General features: G+C 38.5%; 3 protein-coding genes across 4 annotated transcripts in view; 1 reads left to right on the top strand and 2 right to left on the bottom strand.

The window, feature by feature from the left end:
- elapor1 (endosome-lysosome associated apoptosis and autophagy regulator 1) overlaps positions 1–1,047 on the bottom strand; it is a 51,010-nt gene extending 49,963 nt beyond the window's left edge. Inside the window, exon 1 of the mRNA XM_062052894.1 lies at positions 845–1,047. Coding sequence (XP_061908878.1) covers positions 845–934 — 90 coding nt within the window. The 5' untranslated portion in view covers positions 935–1,047. The remainder of the gene's footprint in view (positions 1–844) is intronic.
- Positions 1,048–1,177: 130 nt separating this feature from the next.
- cfap276 (cilia and flagella associated protein 276) lies at positions 1,178–16,964 on the top strand. 2 transcript variants are annotated; one of them, XM_062052920.1, is made up of 4 exons: positions 1,178–1,334; positions 2,920–3,039; positions 3,133–3,232; positions 16,862–16,964. In XM_062052920.1, the coding sequence occupies exons 1-4, from the start codon at positions 1,260–1,262 to the stop codon at positions 16,927–16,929; spliced, it is 363 nt and encodes a 120-aa protein (XP_061908904.1). In that variant the 5' UTR covers positions 1,178–1,259; the 3' UTR covers positions 16,930–16,964. The 2 variants fall into 2 exon arrangements, with proteins under 2 accessions (XP_061908904.1, XP_061908905.1); XM_062052921.1 differs by lacking the exon at positions 16,862–16,964 and adding an exon at positions 3,302–3,586 and having other exon boundaries at positions 1,184–1,334.
- Positions 2,771–21,339, bottom strand: smc5 (structural maintenance of chromosomes 5). The gene is made up of 24 exons (XM_062052893.1): positions 21,071–21,339; positions 19,344–19,485; positions 19,218–19,270; positions 18,940–19,102; positions 18,717–18,851; positions 18,450–18,590; positions 18,213–18,374; positions 17,312–17,383; positions 15,067–15,322; positions 14,825–14,979; positions 13,091–13,204; positions 12,411–12,505; positions 12,196–12,328; positions 11,954–12,127; positions 11,650–11,819; positions 11,423–11,546; positions 8,775–8,897; positions 8,555–8,680; positions 8,362–8,457; positions 7,534–7,638; positions 7,313–7,432; positions 6,955–7,134; positions 3,883–3,978; positions 2,771–3,798 (listed from the first exon to the last, which is right to left on the bottom strand). Exons 1-24 carry the CDS (start codon positions 21,256–21,258, stop codon positions 3,664–3,666), a joined length of 3,258 nt encoding a protein of 1,085 aa, XP_061908877.1. The 5' UTR covers positions 21,259–21,339; the 3' UTR covers positions 2,771–3,663.
- Between the last annotated feature and the right edge of the window lie 2,331 nt (positions 21,340–23,670).

The raw sequence follows: 23,670 nt of genomic DNA, 5'->3' as shown, positions 1-23,670 counted from the left end.
AATGTAGGAACCAGAATAATAATAACAGAAAGAAACAACCCTTTTGTGTGAATGAGTGTAAATGGGGGAGGGAGGTTTTTTGGGTTGGTGCACTAATTGTAAGTGTATCTTGTGTTTGTTATGTTGATTTAATAAAAAAATAAAAATAAAAATAAAAAAACGATACCGATAATAAAAAAAACGATACAGATAATTTCCGATATTACATTTTAAAGCATTTATCGGCCGATATTATCGGACATCTCTACTTCCAATGCTTGGGAAAAACAAAGTTATGTCCATCTCTAGCTATAACTAAGTTATAAGGTTCACTGTGACATGTGCTATGCTTGCAATTCAAATGTTTGCTTGCAGCTTAAAGCATAACAATTAGCAGAGAGACAGCTCTTATCTCAAAACACTTGAAAGCTGAGGTACCACTGTAGTTGGTTTAAATTATTGTGATAATGAGAGTGAGAAGATGCTTTAATAAAACAATTGTTCAATAACCAGGCTCAGAAACATGATTAGAATGGCGGCGGGGAAGCATATGTTCATTTCCCACACACCATATGTGAAGGTAGCCAGAGGGTTTCAACAGTCCTGCTAAAACAAATAATGCAGAATGAACTAATTTTAGTATTTCAGATGAAAAAGTAAAATTGTGTTTATTTTTCATATATGTGCAGAATTGTCACTGCATGGTCTCATAACTTTCACAATGTTTTAGATATGTTATGATGCCACATTTGATTCCAACTTTTCTTTCCCCATGTTTGCTGGGCTTTATTGTGACGCGCACACACACACACACACACACACACAAAAAAAGCAACTAATAGAAAAAGAGGATGGATCGTCTCACCTCTTTGCACATTGGCAAATCCGCTGACGTGTGTGCAAGCAGCAGCCATAGAAGAAGGTGTCGCATGTGTGCCGGGCCGCCTCGCTGCATGGCCGCCTCCTGTCAGGGCTCAAGTGATGGAGATGGAGGAGAAGGCGGTCGAACCTGCGCCCTCAGGTGCTGGAGGTGCGGCCTCCCCTCTCTGCAAACATACTGCTGGGCTGTGGATGAGTCACTGTTGAATAAGCCACACTACATTTAGTTCAAGCCATTGTACGACGCGATAAAAAAAACACTAAAAAATACACAGATTAAATCATCCCTTCGCTTTTATTGCGAAACGCCTTAGCGGAAGTTTCATGTCACCACGGACACCAGCTGGTAAACACAATTAACTTTACGGCTCCAGTGACAACGGAATGGCTGCCTTTTAAATATGTCGAACCGTGATCCATTCCCCTTTCCAAAACTAGAGAACGACTTCACTCTGGGCGGTTATAGACCACAACAGGTTAGTCGAGCTGTCGTCATATTAACAAAATAAAAGTAAAATATGAGACTTCCTGTTAAGGTTTTTTTTTTTTTTTGCCACCCACTTAGTCTCAAGTATGAACACACTTGCTTGTGCTATTTTTGTGCTTAAGCCTGTCCAAAGATAATTATCTTATAACGGTATCGTCATGCTGGATATTGTATTTTATTTTGGTTAAGTAAAAACTCTTGAGTATGCAAATGAGGGGGATTCAGGGTTTTCCGTTCCAAAGAGGTCAGTCAAACTCGAGTCAGTTACCATGGTAATTGCGCTGTGAACCTTACCTGCTCACTGGCAGCTTTTCTTGAACAAACCCCAGGTTTTTCATGTCTCCTCCCCCCTGATGAAACAAAAGCAAGCTGTCAGACATGATGACTTTGGATGACTTTGCAACTAGTAAATGTGAAAGCAAAGTTATTACCTAAAAAATTAATTAAAACGTGCAACTATTGTTGACAATATGTGGTATATCCTGTTTGCATACAACATACACTTTTTTTTAAACATTGATTTCAGATATTTAATCGATCTTGGTCATAATTTAAAAATATACACATTTTATTAAAAAGCAATTTTTTGGTATTTCATCATTATAAATATATGTGCGCTATATCAATTACAATAAACAAAATGGTCTGCCAAAAAGAGCTAAAATATAACATATTTTTTATTTCAAGAAGTATATCTTAGACTTTAGTTAGTTTAATAAAGTCAAATACAAATAGGGCAACAAGACAAATATCCAACACATCTGTTTTGTAAAGTAAATCTGTACACCAGATATGGGCATCAACATCAACAACATGATTTGCCTAAGTGGCTGGACAGAACAAATAAAGAAAGAAAAAAAGATCGTAGTACATTTTTCTGGTCCAACAGAAGCACCTGAATAGAAAAATATACAGTACATTACAAAAAGTAATTAGCCCCATGTCATTTAACTGTATTACTTTTCTATATATATATATATATATATATATATATATATATATATATATATATATATATATATATATATATATATATATATATATATATATATATATATATATATATATATATATATATATATATATATATATATATATATATATATATTCATACTGCCCATAAACACTTTTAGTTCCAGTTAGGTAAATAAAGACAACCTTTTCTGTCCCCAGTTGCTATGGTGAATTGTAGAATCAGCGCTCCATTGATAATGGCTTTTTATTGTGACTCAACATACTTATGATTAATTGAACTAATTCAAATCAGCTGTTCTAGAACTTAAATGACTCTCCTATCCTAAGGTAACCCTCTCATGTAGCAAAGAAAGTTAACCAAAATATTATGAGCAAATTTCTAATCTTTGTAAAGGCATGTAAGACATGTAATGAACCTTGATTAAGATTTGAGACAAACATGTGCAGCAATGTCATTAACAGTGAAAGTTTAATAATATTATTAACATAATATATTACAATTCGGCCATACACAAAAAGAAATAAAAGTCCAAAATATAAATGTGTATATGGAACGGTTTGATTACCAACACGTTTGTTTTCCGTTTTCCCCTTCATAGAGACAAACATACGACAAGCCTACTCACATAGCCCAACTGGAAGAACCCTGGGGGCGCCTCCATGATGCAGCAACGTTGGCGAGCACCCGGCGAAGTGCAATGCATAATGAAGAGCAAGGGGTGAGCTGCATGGAGTTACATTTTGAACTGGCTCATGTCTGGAACTAGACTGAACTTTAAAAATAAAAAATACCAATGCTCTTCTGTCATCAGGTTCCACACGACAGCCTTGACTTGCAGCTCAAGTCCATCTATGACCAACACAAAGACTTGTTTTGGAGAAAGAATCAGGTTTTATACCAAAGGGAAACAGGTGAGCCTGAGCTGCAAGTTGATGCTACAACTTTACAGTGAATGTTGATGGATTGTTCTGCCTTTGCAGGACCCATACAAATGTAGACAATCATTCAAAAACAAATGACTGGTGTTAAAATGCTGTGAGAGCATGTGAGCGCCCACATCAATGCTCCATTTGCAGCTCCAGGTGAAGATCAGGTAGTGCTGCAGGATGTCGATCCATGATCTTCTTAGATTACAGTCAGGGTGGAAATTATCAGTCCAAAAAAGCTCTAATGAAAACTGGTCTGTCTGCCCTCATTGAGTGTGTCCTTCAAACAGCTACCCCATCTCAAAGGAACCTTTAAAATAAATACACTCTTTCAAATAATTGCCATACTTGCCTCCAATTCTCTTACAACTATTTAAAGATGCATGACAAAAATACATTAAAGTTAGTGTCATTCATTAGTTTCTGGCTTTTCTTCGGAGGCACCGCCTGATAAAAGCCGTCTCGTCCCATTGGTTGGGGGGAAGCATGTGGGCCCCGTTATGGACACAAAGGATAGTCATCTGTTCAGCATACTTGAGATTCTGCAGCAGCTGCGAGTCGACACATCACAATGTCACTTTCAGGACAACCAAGGGTCAACACTATAGTACAGTACAGAGAAATCAAATGCTCACTTTGGGTGTTATAAAGAAGTATTGGGATGTTCTCTCTTTGCAGGCGGTGCGAACGACAATGTCAAAGACTCTCCTCTCATTTACAGGATCCATTCCCTAGACAAAGAACACAGCATCACAAGTCGTCAGAAACATGACTGTTTTAATGCTTTGGGTTATCAAGCGATTATTAATTAGGATCTGTAATTAATCTTTTTTAATCTTGCCTAAAACGTTAAGAAAAGCCCTCAACTAGAGATATTTTCATTTAAATTTGTTACATTATTAATAAGTTAGGTATTTAATTAAAAAAAGTGAATTCATGAAGCCATTTATTGTTTTTAACAGACTAGAACAAGTGCAGTGTGTTTTATTTACTAAAATAAAACATCAGATTCATATAAAATGTTGGAGTTAATATATCAAAAACAGTAAACACACTTTTCTGAGCAATAAGTATGGAATGTTGAAATTGTTGATTTTTCTCTGCTTCAGATAATTTATTTACAAAATAAAACAACTGGGGCCGTACTTATCAAGCTTCTTAGAATTACTCCTAAGAAGTCTGCTAAGAGTTGACTTAAGAGTAAATAAATTCTTCGCTGAAAGCTGCACTTATAAGTTAGTTATCAAGCGTCTTACTCACACTTTCAGCGAAGTGTAGGACTGAATCTTAAGTGTCACACTCAGAGCTGAATTACGACATTACTATGTGCCGTAAACGGAATTTTAGGTGACGTCATTTCTGTGTCCATAGAAATGACCAATCACGGAAGGGAATCCGTTGTCTAAGAATAAAGAAATATCTTGGAAATATTTAAGTGGACAATGGGAGTGTATATTTTGACAATAAACTACAAAATAATACAAAACAAACTAGTCCCCGCCGGCACTCACGCTACCGCTCCCTCTCTTCTATCTCCCACACACTCACTGACGTCACTCACCTCACGGCCACACACATACGCTACTGTCATAACATTTTCTTTCCAATTCATTAATTAGGCAACTAATTTTAAACTGGTGTGGGTGGCTCTATATATACTAGCCCACTGCAGACACATGCAGAAATCAACAAGGAATCGAAAAGTATTAAATCTGTGACAAAAAATAATATCCGCTCTGTCTAAACGATACCGTTTGATCAGCTGCTCGTCATCAAAAAAAAAAAAAACATTGTTCCGTTCCCTGAACGTTCGCGCACGTCTCTCTCGCCTCAGTGCCATCCCCTGCTGGCAACTCCTAACCACTTAAGACACCTCTGAAGGTCTCTTAAATATCGTGGAGAGTAGGAGTGATTCTTAGACTTAAGAACGTTGATAAAAAGCTTTTATTCTTAAGTTTGAGAGTAGGACTAAATTTCGCAAATTCTCAGGACTTAAGTGTAAAATGGCACTCTAAGAAGCTTGATAAGTATGGCCCCTGAGCCATAAATCACAGTGCTAGCATGTTACCAATATTGGTTTAAAACAACATATTTAACAAATAAATATATATCTATATTTGTCAGAATTACATGTTAAACTTGTAAAACAGAACAGATTTTGGCTTTCCTGAGTGTCAATCACATATGTCTTTTACACGTACATTATAACATGTCCTAAGCCTTATTTAACGACATTACATGTACTTTTGAGTTTTGGTTTCATTTCGTCAGGTAATTGGAACAACTTTCTCCTCTATGATAGTGTGCTTTGATTTTAAATAAAATGTACATTGTCCATTATATTACATTAATAATATCACTGTATTGATGCACAGATGTGTTAAACAAGTATGAAGTCAGCTTAATGTGTGTTCAGAAACATCCAAAAGAGACGTAAATTCTTGTCTTATAAAGTGATGCACGTTCAGTGTTTCCCACACATTCATTTATTTGTGGCGGCCCGCCACGAAAGAATTACGTCCGCCACAAATAAAAATTAAAAAAAATATATATATATATTTTTTTTTTTTGTCCTGTCCAGCTTCTCAGGCAAATCATATAGTTGATGTAGATGCCCATATAGGCTGTTCAGATTTACTTTACAAAAGAGAAGTGTAGGATACTTCTCTTGTTGCCTTATTTGTATTTGACCACTACTGTTTTCTGTTTATTTGTTACTGACTGTGGCAGGACACCTCTGCCTCTGTTTCACTTTATGTTGCTGGTAAATAATATGGTTGTAGTAGTAGGCTAAAGTTAAATTATTTAGTATGCACTAATTAAAGGGGCAGAGCTTTAAGAGACATTTTAGCTTTTATATTTTATAAGATATATTTTTTGTAAGAACCACAATTAATAAATATATTTCAGTGAATAACTTATTGTTCAAATCTGTATATAAATATGTACATAAAGTGTTGTAATTATATTGTAAAATGGATGGATGGATGGATGGATGGACGTTTAAAACAAAACTGTTATTATTAATTAGTAAGTATACATTTTTTGAGCCTTTTTAGAGAAAATCATATCATTGTAGTCAATTATGCAAATTGCTCGATGTCATGGTGTCCACGCCCATAACCACGCCCCCACAGGTATCTTGGCAGTTTATGGGAAACACTGACGTTACTCTAAAAAAAACAAACAACAAACATCTATGCTAAGAACAAGACAACATTCAAACTTAGACAAACCATTAACACACTTCTGATATGGTGTTAAGTTATTTATGAATAGTTTACACATTTGTTAAGACACAAGTCATCCTATCCCCACTATAAAAAGTTGCTAATATTACCGGCCAAGTCATATGACAAAGTGAGACCTCTTTTTCACCATATTATCTTTGTGCCGCATGGCTACAATGTTGTTGCTCTCAGTCAAACACAAGAAGAGGGTGAGACAACTCACAGGCATACAAAGAAAGTAATGTTAGAGACTGAAAATAATTACATTAAGATGAAAAAAAAACCAACGCATTAAATATGACTATCATTAATTAATCATAATTAACGCAACTATTTGAGACTTCTACTTTAAATAGCTTGCTAGTGTAGTTGTTCAAGTGTGAAATCAATGCTTGCCCAGAGACTGAGTGAACGATTGATTAATTGATTAGGTCCGTCAAAGCAGAAATGTAAATGTGAACGTGTATGAGCAGTTACCTGATTGATCTCGTCCACCACTCTGAAGGGGCAGCGGTTGAGTTCCTGAAGGGCCATGAGGTACAACATAGTGGAGACACTACGCTCTCCTCCACTCTGATGGGAGGCTGTCAGCTCATGCAGATTACTACTGTTGTGGAACTTGACACGTATACAGATACCGTACTTGTCATATTCCTCCTGCAATCATTCATAAAAAAGTTTTAAAAAATAACTAAACTTTGGTGCCTGTGTAATTTCCATGTATTTTGCGTAAATGTGGTGGGGACACAACCATTAATGCAATAATTTGACACCTCTACTTTATTACTGCATGGAGGTGGAATTACAGATGGAATCATGCATGTTCTAGTGTTACCTCGTTCTCAAAGTGGAGATCCACCTCTCCTGCACACTGCATGGAGCAAAAGAAATCACTGAATTTGCTGTTAATCTGTTCCACAAGCTGCTTCAGAGGGTTGATCCAGCGTTCTTTAGCCTGTGAAAACACACACACATTAAAGCACTGGATACAGTTCAGTCTTCGAATAGAGTGCTGTCAACCACTAACACCATGTATTATAGTGACCTGTGTTATACCTCTGATATGTTTTGTCTGAAAGCAGTTAAGGCAACATTCTTCTCGTTCAGCTCCTGTTCAAGCTGTTTAATTTCCTGTTCCCGCTTTTTGTACTCGTGAACAACCTTTAACACAAAAATAAACCAAAAGACCAGCACAAAAAGTCATTATGAGTAATTAATGAGTATAAATAACTAAAGCATGCCATCAACAATCTTCTTTGACTGTGAGTCTAGAATAATGTTATATCGTTATCATTACATCTTGTATGAGGACAGAGCCTTCTATGTTGCGGGTCCCAAACTTTGGAACGATCTCCCTCTCCAAGTGAGACAGGCCCCTTCTTTGGCTATTTTTAAGACCCTTCTTAAAACCCATTTTTATTCACTGGCTTTTAACCCAGCATGAGACTTTAAACTGTTTTTAGCTTTTAACTTTTTTTTAACTGTTTTTAACTTTTAAACTGTTTTTTATCTAACAAATTGTTCTTAGGGTAATTTGCATTTGCTTTTTCAAAGTGTATTTTTATTTCTGTTTTAAATGTTATTTTTTAGTCTGTCCTTTGCCTCTATTTCTTTGTGGTATACAGCCCTTTGTTTTTCAACTGTGCTTGTTTTTAAAGGGCTTTATAAATAAAGTTGGTATGGTATGGTACTATTGTTGACAGAATTTTACTGTGAGAGAGTGGATGCTCGCAGTAAAAAATTATCTGGTCTGTGACGCTGGTTGACCTCATTTGAAAACTTTTTAAGGAGTGATTTGGCTATAAATAAGGGGCCTGTCCGTAGGCAGAACCACACAAATACCACGAAAACAAAAACAATTAGCTGAATTTCAGGGGATCTTACAGTTTTACTGAGCCCCGTAAAGCATTCAGCTCTGGACCGTTCTTCATTCAACATGGCGTCCAACTCGTCCAGCGTGTCAGGTAGCTTACTGAAAGCCTGTATCAACAAAAACAAGTAACACTTACCGTAAATGGATTCACATGACCAGCACAATTTTTCACAGATAGGGTAAAACTAAATAATGACCACTGACAGTTTTCAGGTGTTGGGGCAACGCTTCGTCAGGCTTCATTGTGCAAATTGATTTTGCTCTCTTGAGCAAGCCTTTGCATTGTTCTGTCAGCAGGACCTTCCTCTCCTCCAGGCAGCTGTATTTTTGCTACAAACCCAAGGATAAAGGTGAGAGGATGATGAGTACTCAAGTAGCATGAATGCCATCCTGCTGCTTATCAAAACAGAGTAAAAATACTTACATCAGTGCCTTTAAGTCCACTGGCGCCTTCTCTACAATCGTTCTCCAGCTTAGTCTTCTCTGCGAAGAGCCCCACACTCTCCAAAGCCAAGTATACCTTATCCATTGTAAGCTTGGCTCTCAGCTGGAGGACGGCAAGCACATGATAAACACTTGGGTCAAAAAACTTTTCTGACACTGACAGGAAGTATGGCTGCACAATTAATCAGATTTTAATCACAATCTCGGTTTTAGCTGGTACGATTTAAACAAAAGTAATCATTTAAAAAGTACGCTCCGCTGCATATCAAATCAAGCATTTTCACAGTCATGGGAGCAGAAAAGCAGACTTATCTTTGTGCCCTGTGAAGCGCCTTTCGCTCACGCCAGAGGTCATTGTGTATGGGCAAAGCTCCATTACCGCACCAACTACCTCGCCCGACAGCATGAACTGAATTTTACCGAGCTTTGCAGCTGGTTGCCCCCTTTCACTTCAGTGGGGTTCTCAGCGTGCATTATTAAATGACAACGGGTGTGGATGCCTGCACAGCTGCTTGTCTTCTTGAGTCACGCTAGCAGGACTAACAGCTAGACAAAGTGCCAAGTAGAGTCTTGAAGCACTTTTCCGTCGAGTGTGAGACGTGCTTCATCTATACATTTTCTACCGCTTGTTCCTCTCAGGATCACAGGAGTGGCTGGAGCTTATCCCAGCTGCATTCGGGCGAAAGGCGCGGTACAACTTGGACAAGTCGCCACCTCATCGCAGGGCCAACACAGACAACAGACAACATTCCCACTCACATTCACACACTACGGCCAATTTAGTGTTGCCTCCCGAGTGTAAGTCATGCATTCCTGCATCTACACGTGTGTATGAATCCAGAGAACACGCAAATGTAATTGCACATTGAAGGACTTTTTCACGCAAGTACAATCGCTACACTGTGTAACGCTGTATTTTTGTTCTAAGCCCCATTGACACCATTGGCCATTGGCCCCATTTCCAGAAAGCTACAAACCATGGGGGCAAAACTTCTTCATTCACTATTATACTTATTTTGAAAACCAGAATCCTTTGTAGTGCTCATTTGGTTTTGGTCTGTTTCTTTTGTCAGAGTTACACATTTCAGAAAAAATAGTGCCGTTGTGCAAATAACCATGTCCACACAAACACGGATACTTAATAAATGCATACTTAACTCTGCGTATAAGCCTCTTGTCCACACAAACGCATATTTGTGTCCTTAACGCACACACTTGCAAAGAATGGCCAAAGTGAAGAGGTTTCAAAAATTCCTGTTCAGCATATGCATGTACACGGCTCACACAGAGATTTGTACTCATCTGATGATTGTGCGCAGTCAATTCCAGTATAGTTAACAAAACTGCCTTCCTGGCTTTAAACACAAGAAGAGTTATTGTATGTTTGAACGTAAACATGCTGCTATTTTCACTCTACATTGATGAAAAGACGCATCAAAATAGGCTTTGAAAGACGCTGAGACACTCCCGTCAGCTCCAATGACCGCCAGCTGTTTTGAATACGATCGCTGTCGGATCAGCAACTGATGGGACAACTTCGGCAACCATGACGTTTTGCTTTTTTTGTCATAAGAAAGGTGCAACATTATTTAATGTTTTTCCATCCCTATTTTAAGGACAGATCACAGAGTTAACTTATGTGTTGGTTCCTATTGTGTAAATGTAGCCGGGCACGACCGTGCGCGCGCATGTGGCACGCCCGAGTGACTAAAAAAACAAAAACATGGTGTATCCTACCTCCTTGTTAGTGTGTACTGATAATAAAGACAATAAACACTTCATTTCACATGTAATATATATAGATGATTAAATGCGTTATAATTTCACAAGAGTTTTGCAGCGGAACACACACTTCCTTTCGCTTTAGGCACTCAACATTCAAGAAATTTCCTTGGCTCCTTGTTAGTGTGTGTAATATATCACCATGATGCTGTTTAAACATGTTATAGTTCCACGAGTGTTGCGTTTCAGCAGCATAGGCACATCTGCGCACTTCAGACACTTTTTAAAAGAGTCATACAGTTACCGGGGCTCTGTAAGTGCAGGCTGGTTAAAAAGATAATGTACTTGCCATTGTATGTCTGGTATATCAAAATAAACATAATGACAGGGGTGTAATGCCATCAAGTCGGCGTCTGCTGCTTTTCCAGGCTTCTGATTGGACAAAATGTGAATGACAGCAGGTGTATGCATTTGCGTGTAGACAGAGACCGTTTAGAAACAACACCTCTGTGAATGGAGATTGTTTTGAAACTATCCGTGTTCGTGTGGACATGGCCTACATGTCCACTACAATGGATGCTGGTCTTTAGGAGGTGAAATCTTTCAATGTAAAGACCGGCCACTGTGTTTACTGTGGTCAAAGTTCCTCTATACAAGAGGAATGTGCTAGTGATTTTATGAATTTGCTGCAAAAATATTAGTCTCTAACAAGCTTTGATCTGAACTTTTGAGACAGTCTGAAGTAATTCCCGGGCCAGATTTGGCCCCCGAAACACCAGTTGAATAGCACCGCTCTAGGACATGTGGTTGCAACCCAGCAATAAAATGCTTCTGTTCACCGTGGCTGATATGTAAATAGCTTTAGACAAAAAGTTGGACATAAACAAAAATAACTGGACACTTTACCTTCATTTGTGCCATTAAACCAGCAACTACAGATGTCTTTCGGGAATTGGCAGCAGCAATTTTCTCCTTAGTTTCCTCCTGAATGTTCTTCAGATCAATTCCACCTTGCTCCATCTGCCTCAGTCTAACAACATATGGAAATAGTCTGTCAGACAAGTCCTCACATACAGTATCTGCTAGAATCGTCATTTATATATAATAAGTCTGCATAATGGGTTCAATAATACCTGTCCTGTTTGGTGTTGATTTTCTGCTGTAGTTGTCTCTTTTTGCCATTTAATTCCAAGAGTTCCTTCTTTTCGGATAACAGCTCGTTGTCACGGCGGTCCAGTGACGACGCTTCTTTCTGCATCGTCTTTAAAATCTCATCAATGTCTCGTAATCTTGACTGGATGACCTGCATGCAGGGAGGATAAACAACACATTTTTTTATAAGAAACCTACCTATGATGTTTAATGTCATATGGGGGACAACACAAAATCCATTTGGAAGAAAGAAAAAAAAGTCAGGCTATTCCAACTGCAGCTCACTTTTATCTGCTGCTCCACCTGCTGTTTCCCTTCAGCATCCACAGTGATGTTAAGATACTGGGAGGGATATATTGATGTGTTACTTGTGTTTATCTTCTTGGAGTAGAAGGACCTCTTTATTGTGTACCTCTCATCTGTTGTGTACAACACCTTTAGGTAGGGCTCCTCAATCACCTGCAAAGTGTCAAAATAGCACAGTAATTACTGCTGCTACATTTATTTTTGGGGAATGACAAGCATACCGTTTTAATCATGGCTTTGGTCTGCTCATTGCCCACAGGGACATCATGCACTTTATACTGATGGCACAGGTAACTCATCACCTCATCGGGGGCGTCGAACATCTCTCTAAGAAAGGTGAAGAAACCGAAACGCCTGCAAAGATAATGAAACATTGTTAGTAAGGCAAGGCAGTAAGACACAAAAAAAATATTACAGATAATGTTAAATCTCTTACCTCAAAGACTCAATATTCCGCGATGGAGGACGTCCCGAACACGACTCCAGAGGAGCAAAAATAGAATTGACCCTCAAGTTCAATTTGTCACGGACCTGGGGGCAGGAATATTCATAGTTTAAACTCGGTACTCTCTTCCCATTCAGTTTGCTTATAATTAGTGGTGGCATGATTACATTTTTTCATCAGATTAATCACACTTTTGTATTATTAATGATTAATCACAGGTTATTACTTGCTTGCTAAATTTAAATGAACATGAAAAAATATGCCAATATTTAGACACAAATGCAACTTAATCATCAGAATGTCATAGAGGATTTTTATTTTATTTTAATGTTTTACTTGAATGCACATCATGTACTTGCTCAAAACTTGGTAACAGTTTTATCTTACGCCCAGTCAGTGTTTATTTTGAAGTGACATTTGCCACTGAGCACACCAGTCAGTCTCCTCACTCAACTTTGCACTGCCTTGATCAATGACCATATAACAACCTGCACAGCCTTTTAGATAACCACCCGTGGTTCAGGTAAGGAATCGTTAAAGCTCAAAATAAATTGCTTTATTAATCTGTGTATATATACTTGATTGATGTGATATTATTTTGTGATTAATCATTTTTGACGGACCTACTTTTAATTAATTACCATAGCTCCCATAATCCAAACCATTCTCACCTCCATCATGAATTTTTCCATGTCATCTTTCCTCTGGAAGACAAATGCCCGCAAGTCATTAAAAGAGATGTGGGTCTCCACGTACTTAGCAAAGCGATGATCTCTCATGTTGATCTGAAAAAGCAAAATAAAAAGCAAAAAAATATTAATATGAATATACTGTATAGAGTATAATACATATGCCATGAAAGGGTGAAGTGTGTACTATTACACCACTAAGGATCATCATCTCAGCAACATATCAAGACTAAATGCACGTTACAGAAAAACTGTGGGGTATTCTAAGTAGAGGTTCAACAAACACTGTGTTTAAACTTACAGTCTGAGTTGTTCGACCCTAAGATGAGAAACTCTAAATGTTAAGGTGCAGAACAGCCGATCTGAATTAGTTCAATCAATCCTGAGTATGTTGACCACAATATAAAACCATGATCAATAAAGCGCTGATTATACAATTAACCATTGCAACTATGGACAGAAAAGGTCATCTATCTTTACCCAGATGGAACTGAAAGTGTTAATGCATGTTTATGGTGAAAAATAATTTCTTTAAAAAGTCCATCCATCCATTTTCAACCGCTTCTCCCTTCATATAGTAAAATAATATTGGACTGAATTGACACACAAATACTACCAGTCAATGCATGAATTTGAATGCAAATCTTAGTTGATTTAAAGTTTATTCATGTTTCTTTTTAACATGTTAAAACAAATGGAGGATTAATATGGAATAAAATCTAAATTGATTCCATCAGATCATTACAAGATTATTTTCTGTCTTTGATAATCTGGTTTTGGAGATGTTTACACCATTGATAATCTGTTCCTGAAGATTGTCGACATTGCTTCGTGTCTCATTAACATTGTCTTGTAGATTTCTTACTAACGCTTTTAAGTCCAGTTCCACCTTTTTTACCGCTTCTTGTCATGCTCATGGTTGCTCAGCAGCGAAGTGAAGCTGTTGATGTTGTTAGCGTCTGCATTTTTTTTCACATACCACATACAGCCAGAGCTGTCAGCCTTTCTTGTAGATAGCTTGTGAGGTCAGAAGTGTTTAAAATATGTCCAACTGTTTCCCTTTTGTTGTTTAGCTTTGGGTTGCTAGGCAACAGCTTTTTGGCACTTTTGTTTCACTTACTTTAGTGAATCTGAACCACAGTTAAAGTCGAATAGGTTAGCAAGCTGTCCTGTAGCTGTGATCACAATCAGTAGTCTACATCAACAATATGACTTTCCTGAGTGGCTGGAGAGGACAGATTTTAATAAAAAGAGTATAAAAAATATTCATGAATAAGTTTTATTTTAACATCTACTAGTTACAAAGTAAACACTTCATGTCTGACAACTTGCCTCATGTTTATCAGGAGGGAGAAGACTTGAAACAATTCAGGGTTTGTTTAAGAAAATCTTTGGTAACTGGTTTGGCTTACCTCGTTTGGATAGGAAAACTCTTAATTTCCCTTATCTCAGAGTTTACATAGTCAGAATTTTTACTGAACCTGCTTCCTGCAATACCCCCCAAGTCGCAATGGGAAGACACATAAATCTTGCATGTCTCAAAGATTGGCAATTATTGTCAGCAATAAGAACACCAGACCCCATGTGTGTACTAGACCACCGATCAGTGCCAGGACTGTCCGATATAAAGCAATACAGACTGAAATGTGCATATTCCTGTATACAACTGCAGCAGCATGACTGTTACATTGATGCTATCTGCAGCATCAGACTCACCACAAGCATAATGGGCTCATGAACATTTCCACTGAATAGACTTCTGTTCTGTCTGAACCACTGCAGAGCCTTGTACGTGTCGTTGTGGCGTCCACGCAGCTTCTCCTCTTTGGCGTTCATCATGTTGTTCAAGTCACTTAGCTTTCTTTCCAACACTGTCAATTACAGCAATATCACATGAAACACAATTGACACTGTAAACATGTGCTCTGATGATTTAAATGTGGCCAAAAAGAATGTACTTTTCAACTCTGCAAATAGGTTGTCCTTCTCCCTACGAAGTTGGGCTTTTTCTCCTTCAATCCTTGCCTTCTCAACCTGGATATGCCTTAGCTCAGTGTTGACTGCATTTATCTTTGGACTGAGGTCAGGTTGGTCGGCGACTTTGGCGAGCTCGGCTTTCAAGTCCTCTATGGTTAATTTGGCATTGCTGATGCGCTTCCGCTGATCTTCTTCTTCTGTCTGCTTCATTTTAAATGTTTGTTTTATGTGTTCGATCTGTGGATAGGCAGAGTGATGTGATTGGTTCATAGCAACAATGAATGAAAAGTGTTAAAGCGTACAATTTATTTTGTGTTATTTCTAGGGAAAGCATGTTTTTCTTCTAAATATTTGTGATAAAAAATACAAATTAACAATGACAAAAATATGACACGGAACTGAAAAATACATGCTCGTCTCGATTACTGTATTATTTTTGGTGTCCCTATGTCTAGCATTAAAAGCCTACAGTTGGTACAAAATGCGGCAGCTAGACTTTTGACAAGGACAAGAAAGTTTGATCATATTATGCCATAGTAGCTCACCTGCACTGGCTTCCTGTGCACTTAAGATGCGACTTTAAGGTTTTGCTACTTACGTATAAAATACGAAACGGTCCAGCTCCATCCTATCTTGCTGATTGTATTGTAGCATATGTCCCGGCCAGCAATCTGCATTCTAAGAACTCCGGCTTGTTAGTAATTCCCAGAACTCAAAAAAAAGTATGCAAGCCATAGAGCGTTTTCTATTCGGGCTCCAGTACTATGGAATGCCCTACCGGTAACCGTTGGAGATGCTACCTCAGTAAAAGCATTTAAATCCCATCTTAAAACTCATTTATTTATTCTAGCCTTTAAAATAGACCCCTTTTTAAGACTAGTTGATCTACCTCTCTTTTTTAGGCTCTGCCCCTATCTGCAGTCCCTTCCAAGGCCAAAAATATTAAATATACGTGTTAAATAAAACCTCTGCCTTTTATTGAGTACCTAGGTCTACTACACGACTGTATCTTAATGTCGGTTAATGATGGTGGTACTTGGAGAGCCAAGTTTTCTCTGAGGTGGTACTTAGTGAAAAAAGTTGGGAGAACAACTGATCTAGATAGATGCAGGGGCGTTATACTGGGTTTTTTTTATTTAGTTTTTTTACCTTTTACACTTATTTTACCACCATGGAGTGTGTGTTTTTGTGTCATAACAAATGTTATAAAATCAATCAATCAAAAATGTTTATGTATATAGTGTCTCAAAGAGCTTTACAAACTCACGACATTCCTCTGATCCAAACCTACAAATGTTCGATAATTAAAGGGGCTGTTTGCAACTTGCTCACAGTTAAATTTTTTATACCAAAATTTATAAGAAACCCATCATTGGCTAGCTTGTGTTACCATTAGTGGTTCAAAAGAACACATTTGTGTTAAAAAGGTCTATATTTTTTATAATTACTAAGTTTGTGTAGTAAAAAATTTTACCGTCCCGAATAAAATCATTGGTGTTAACGGCAGTCACTCAGCCTGTCAATCATTGATACGTATGCACAGAGAATGTGTACACACATACCAAAGCAGTCCAAGAGAAGCAACAAACAATTTGCAGTCATGTTGTTGTTATGATAAAACATAAATTCAGCGATAGGCTTGTCAGCGAACACAAACTCTCCAAATCGCTGTTTTACTTGATGTCCACCCAGTCACTTAAATGTTTTGCAATTACATTACACATACCCTTCAAGAAAAAAGTTTTTAATCCCAATGGGATTTTTTTCCTGGTTTAGGGTTATGCGATGGACACCACAAGGGCAGAGAAAGAGAGGAAGACCAAAGGGTACATGGAGAAGAATAGTAGACCACGAAATGAAACTAAACAACCAGACATGGAACAGCCCAAGGAGATTTGCCCAGAACAGAAGGAACTGGCATTCAGCTATGGATGCACTATACACTGCAAAGTGTGAAGAGGATTCAGAAAGTAAGTAAGAGTGTCCACCTCACTGTAGCGTCACAACACGTCACAAAACCCCGCTAACAGAGGGACCCAAAACTGCGTGCAAACACATGCCAAAATGCATGGACATTACAATTTGACGCTTTAGCATTGTTTAACAAGAGTATCCAACTTTGTGAAATTTGTATATCATAAAAAGACAAAATTCATCATAGGTCTCTATTAAAAATAGGAGTCATCTTACATTCAAGTCAATTATGGTATAGGATTTGTAACTCACCTCTTTGTGGATTCGATCCAACTGATCCTGTTTCTGTTTACAACTCAGGGAGGCGTCTTTGATTGCAGAACTCTGAAAAATAATTTAATCTAGTCAATCTAGAAAAAGCAACCACAGCTGACTTGGTTGCGCATCATAACGCCTACAATTACATGACGTGTGCACAATCTTAAAAATCAGCACAGTTATCTAACCCAGGAACATATTGTTAAACACCTGTGCATGTTCTAAGGCCCACACACATGTCTTCGGCTGCACAAAATGAAACAAAAACTCTTAACGTAATGTAACTTAATGTCACTAATTTCTAATGACAACCCTAATGTTATGATTTTTTAAAAAATCTCTACTTTAGCCGGAGTTTTTAACAGCTCAATTTTAGGGACAAAAAACTAAATGTGTATGGGGACAAGAATTTGAGACAAAAAATATGGCATTGCTGTAGTAGTTGAAAAAAGATACAGTAATCGCTTGTGTATCGCGTTTAATTGGTCCCAACAAATTTCTTAATTATAAATTGAATATTTTCAAGAGTATAAAAAACGTGTTACCTTCTAAACATGTTTTTCAATATCTCAAGGGCCTTTGAGACATGCAATAACACCCTTTAGTCACCTTTACACTCTTTTAATCCAATAAGGTAAAAAAGGCTTAGCCAATCAGTCTCCTTCAGTGGCCAATACTAGTGTAGTACTGATATTTTTTAGTTCATTTAGCAATGTACATGCTTGAAAATTATTAATTTGGGGAAAAATAATATAGAATATGCTTTAAAAAAGAAAATAAATTAAGCCGCAATATTTGAAGCACGATGTAGCGAGTGACGAATATACTGTTAATTGCAAACATTGAAGTGTTCTGTCGGGCACATTAATGAACTTTGATACTGAAGAGTGCCAACCTTTTCCTTCATTTGTGTTTCAGTGGGCTTCAGCTGCTCTTCAATGGACTGGAGCTTTGTCAACATGGGCACTTGGGCCTGTTTCAGGGCGGTGAGCTGCTTTTTAACATGGTCTCGCTCCTTCTTCACATCTTCAAGATCCTTGCGGGTGGTTTCATACTCCTACAAGCAGAGGGCACACTACAGTCATAAGGATTTTATTCTCTGATGGGCACCAAATTAATTTCAGCCACTTACCACCCACGGTTTCTTTTTCTCAAGCAACTCAATCACATCCAGATGCCTCTTCTTTTCATAATAACGGTTTACATCGTGTTTATTTCGCTCGTTTCTCTGCTTTGACTTCTCCAAATAACTGTTCCTCTCCTTAATAACATTCTAAATTTAAAAAAAGAAGACAGTCATTCATAATAGCAAAAGTAACACGTTTACATGGTATTACAGTATATGGTTATGGATTATTTTGACAAACATTTTTTTCATAATTAACAGCTCCATGTTCACCTCTAGTTCTCGTTCTTTTGTGCGAAAGTTTTTGAGCTCGCAGTGATATTCGTACATCTCCGGTGGACCCACAGACTTCTCAGTTGCCTCCAGCAACTCAATCTTAGACATTTTGGCAAATTCGCCAACTTTTTCCTTGTGCAGAAAAACCCCCAACACAATTTCAGGAGGACTTAAAAAAATATTGTCGTAAATGCTCAATGTGACTATGACAGAAGCTTACCTGTGGCAAGAACTGGCAAAGGTTGCTGACTTGAATACGTAGAGCCTTGACCGCTTCTTCAACGGTTTTCTGGTTAGAATGTTTTCCATTCAGCGTCCACACGGATTGATTGTTTTCCATGATGATCTCTCGATTAATCACTACATTTCCATCACTCCTAAAACTGAATGAACAAGGCGTTAATGTGGTCACCAATACGACTGTTGTTACTCACAGATCATAATTAAACAATTGATTTGTCACAGAATAACACTTGTAAACTGCTAAAAACAACTTACAGTTCAATTTCAATAGATCCTTTATTGCATCCATGTTTCACATAACCGCCAACCTACGGCAAAAAAGTCAACAGTGACCATGCAATTGGTCAATATTGATGGTGAAGCAGCAGAGTGTCTTTTTACCTTTTCTCCCCTACTCAGGACAGAAGTCTTGCCTGCTAGGCCCAGACAGATGGCACACACAATGCTGGACTTGCCTGTTCCATTAGCCCCAACAATCATATTCAGGTTTGGTCCAGGACGAACCACAGCGTAGTCGTATGTCCTGTCAGAGGATAAAGTTATATACTGTATAAGACCATATTAATACATGTGATGTACTCAATGGTGTTTCTTAGGAGCAAAATATACATCTTGACTCACAAGCAACGATCGTATACATTTAAGATAGATCTTCATCTATTGGCAATTAGATCAGATCCAATTTACATCCTGATCACAATGCATCACGTCTTGTACATGCTGATAATGTCGCCATTTCGAGTGAGTTGAATGGTTAGTTGTACTATCAGTGTGTTACATTTTGCAAATAGTGTTAGCTCGATCTAAATGCCTGTTTCTCTTGTACTACCCATAGAGTTGTCCAACCTTAGATTTTAAGTGCTGAGGTAAATGTTTATAAGCCCATCCTAGATTGCCTTGTTGTTGTTACGTATGCGGGCCTACCCACAATTCTTGTTGTGTCAACTAAAAATAATTTAAAAACACACTTAATTTTTTTGTTAAAATACACCAACATTTTATGTATTTGATACATTCCCCCTAAACCACAGCGATTTAAAGTTAAAAGTTAAAGTACCAATGACTGTCACACACACACTAGGTGTGGCGAAATTATTCTCTGCATTTGACCCATCACCCTTGATCACCCCCTAGGAGGCGAGGGGAGCAGTGGGCAGCAGCGGTGGCCGCGCCCGGGAATCATTTTTGGTGATTTAACCCCCAATTCCAACCCTTGATGCTGAGTGCCAAGCAGGGAGTTTAAAGCTGCTCTAGTAACGCGTTCGCATTGTCTGCAGTTCGATCAAAAACTGGTTAATCTTCCCATCTCTGGTGTTTTCATTCACACAGATAAAAAAAGATCCTGTCAATCCCAGACTCTAGACTAAGCATTACAGGGGACATAGCCTTTTCTGTGGCTGCCCCCAACTTATGGAACAATCCGCCGCACATTAGGTCTGCACAAATACTAGAACATTATAAAACTTTGCTAAAAACACATCTATTTTCACAAGCATTCTGCAAAAAGCACTATGGTTTTACCTCAACAGTTTTAACAAAGAATTGCTGTCATCCTATTACGGTTTATTGTATTATTCACTGTTTTGTTGGTTTTATTGTCTTATGTGCCAAGTGCAACACTTTGGTTGTTTAAATGTGCTGTATAAATAAACTGACTTGACTTAAAAATATATATGCCGTTTTAGATGCGCTTGTTTTTTTATAATAATGGATTCTCTTTAAAAGCCTCTGTGGATGTTGCAAAGCTGAAGTAAATGACACCTATTAACTTATCAGTAGCAATTGAAACCAAGTTTGATTTCTTTGTAGATATCAAGCTTCGCTGGACACTACTGTATAAAGTGCACAAATAGTAAGCAATAGTCTTCTCACGCAATACAATTTACGTTTATGAAGTGCGCATGCGCATTTCCACTGCAGCTCGTTAGCTAGTCACCGGAGGGCTAACAAGTAATGTTTGTTACCGTGGATAAAGGCATCTTTAACCAGCACAAGCTAATGTACTGTGATGTTTCTGCGAGCAGAATAGTTGACTTCCCAAATTTTTATAAAAGTGACAGCACTTATCTTTCACTTTCAAGTTTAACAGTTTGTTAACAGCAACTTACAGGAAGTTTTTCATGGCGATGCGAAGTATCGCGCCCTCAACAAAACAGCCGTCTGGTCCGGCGTCACTTGTCTGGCTGCCTGAACAGACCAGGGTTTGTGAGGTTTTCTGAGCATGGCTCAGTCCCTGTTTTGTCCTCATATCTGTCATTGTGTTGATGCAGGAACCAGGCGACCACAACACCCTCATGCGCTTTCCTCCTTTCGTCCCAGCGCGCTCAGCTAGTCGCAGCTGAAAGGTGATTGGTCCGTTAGAGTCACGTGTATACACAACCTGACGTAATTCCAAGACTCGCGTATGCTATCGCGATACTTTGCCTCCTATGAATTTAGGAGTATGCAAATTCATGAACTCTTCGAAATAGTTAGTTTGATTGATTGATTGAAACTTTTATTAGTAGATTGCAAAGTTCAGTACATATCCCGTACAATTGACCACTAAATGGTAACACCCGAATAAGTTTTTCAACTTGTTTAAGTCGGGGTCCACTTAAATTGATTCATGATACAGATATATACTATTTTCATAACACAGTCATCACACAAGATAATCATTAGAGTATATACATTATAAATAAATAATGATAAATGGGTTATACTTGTATAGCGCTTTTCTACCTTCAAGGTACTCAAAGCGCTTTGACAGTATTTCCACATTCACCATTCACACACACATTCACACACTGATGGCGGGAGCTGCCATGCAAGGCGCTAACCAGCAGCCATCAAGAGCAAAGGTGAAGTGTCTTGCCCAAGGACACAACGGACATGACTAGGATGGTATAAGGTGGGGAATGAACCCCAGTAACCAGCAACCCTCCGATTGCTGGCACAGCCACTCTACCAACTTCGCCACGTGGGATATGGAGAGGGGGGGGGGGGGGTAGGTTTGGTTGGTATCAACACTTCAGTCATCAACAATTGCATCATCAGAGAAATGGACATTGGAATAGTGTAGGACTGACTTGGTAGGATATGTACAGCAAGTATAGTGGACACAGAGAGAGAGATCAGAAAGTATAAGAAAAAGTGTCTACATTTGATTATTTACATTTGATTATTTACAATCCGAAGAGGTATGATGAGGAAGGGAGGGTGTTAGTTTAGGGTTGAAGTTGCCTGGAGGTGTTCTTTTAGTGCAGTTTTGAAGGAGGATAGAGATGCCCTTTCTTTTACACCTGTTGGGAGTGCATTCCATATTGATGTGGCATAGAAAGAGAATGAGTTAAGACCTTTGTTAGATCGGAGTCTGGGTTTAACGTGGTTAGTGGAGCTCCCTCTGGTGTTGAAAGTGATGTGCTTTCCTTCAACTTCGTAGAAGATGGGGGTGTCTGTGATTTTGTAGACGTCTGTAAACAGCTCATCATTCGAGATGATGTCCCTGTAGATGATCATTTTGCCGCTTTGGTGTTGAAGGTTAAGGAAGTAGTTTGACATATACTTCGGTATCAGGGAGGTGTAGCGGATTTTATAGACAAGTTGTTTTACTCTGTCCTCCACCCTGAGCCAGCCCACTTTGGAGAAGTGGGTAGGAGTGAGGTGTTATCTGGGGTGGAGGTCTAGAAGTAATCTGCCTAGCTTGTTCTGGGATGTTTGGAGTCTAGATTTGAGGGTTTTGGATGTGCTAGGGTACCAGGAGGTGCATGCGTAATCGAAAAAGGGTTGAATGAGAGTTAATTCCCGCCAGAATCTTCATGGTGCTTTTGTTGACCAGAGAGGAGATTCTATAGAGAAATATCGTTCGTTGGTTGACCTTTTTGATTACCTTGGTTGCCATTTTATCACAGGAAAGATTAGCCTCTAGAATGGAACCTAGGTAGGTGACCTCATCTTTCCTGGTGATAACAATGTCACCCACTTTTATAGTGAAATCATTGACTTTCTTAAGGTTGATGTGGGACCCAAATAGGATGGATTCCGTTTTACCCAAGTGTATGGATAGCTTGTTGTCAGCGAGCCAGGTGCAAATTTCAGCACTGAGGATTTTCTCCACCTGTGACTTGTCCTTGCCGGATACCAGCAGGGCCGAGTCATCCGCAAACAAAAACAATTCACAGTCGCATGCTGATGACATGTCGTTTATGTATATTAGGAACAGTAAAGGCCCTAATATACTGCCTTGGGGGACTCCACAGCTTACTGAGAGGGGGGGGGGGGGGGGGGGGGACACGGTGCCGTTCAACTCTACCACCTGTTTCCTCCCCTCCAAGTAAGATTGCATCCAGCTCGATGAGGTTTTATCAAATCCGATTGCTCTGAGCTTATCCAACAGTATAACGCGGTTAACGGTGTCAAAGGCCTTCTGAAGGTCCAGCATGACCATGCCGCAGTATTTGACCTTTATTAAACCAGGAAATAGACCGGTTAGGATTTATAATAAAGGGGTCCTGGCCAGGATAGCAGCACAAATAAATTCAAACAATCACCCCCGTCTGTCTTCCTCGCCCATAAACTTTTTTCTTTTTTTAATTTATTGATTTTTAATTTTATAAACCTTTATTTATAAATTGCAACATTTACAAACAGTTGAGAAATAATAATCAAAATAAGTACAAAAACAATACAAAACAGCGCCAGGGGGTTGTAAACTCAAAGTAACTAA

This window comes from Entelurus aequoreus, linkage group LG07 (assembly GCF_033978785.1).
Source record: "Entelurus aequoreus isolate RoL-2023_Sb linkage group LG07, RoL_Eaeq_v1.1, whole genome shotgun sequence".
Lineage (NCBI taxonomy): Eukaryota > Metazoa > Chordata > Actinopteri > Syngnathiformes > Syngnathidae > Entelurus > Entelurus aequoreus.
The sequence above is the reverse complement of the archived record's forward strand: the minus strand, read 5'-3'. Positions and strand labels throughout refer to the sequence as shown.

Bases quoted from the DNA above. Each gene is read 5' to 3' on its own strand.
- cfap276 (XM_062052920.1), top strand. From the start codon at position 1,260: ATGTCGAACCGTGATCCATTCCCCTTTCCAAAACTAGAGAACGACTTC. The intron at 1,335-2,919 runs GTTAGTCGAGCT...TCCCCTTCATAG, and splicing joins GCGGTTATAGACCACAACAG to AGACAAACATACGACAAGCC. The intron at 3,233-16,861 runs GTGAGCCTGAGC...TTCCTGGTTTAG, and splicing joins TTTATACCAAAGGGAAACAG to GGTTATGCGATGGACACCAC.
- smc5 (XM_062052893.1), bottom strand. From the start codon at position 21,258: ATGAGGGTGTTGTGGTCGCCTGGTTCCTGCATCAACACAATGACAGAT. The intron at 18,591-18,716 runs GTGAACATGGAG...TTTTAAATTTAG, and splicing joins CAAAAGAACGAGAACTAGAG to AATGTTATTAAGGAGAGGAA. The intron at 7,135-7,312 runs GTAACACTAGAA...GAATGATTGCAG, and splicing joins ATCTCCACTTTGAGAACGAG to GAGGAATATGACAAGTACGG.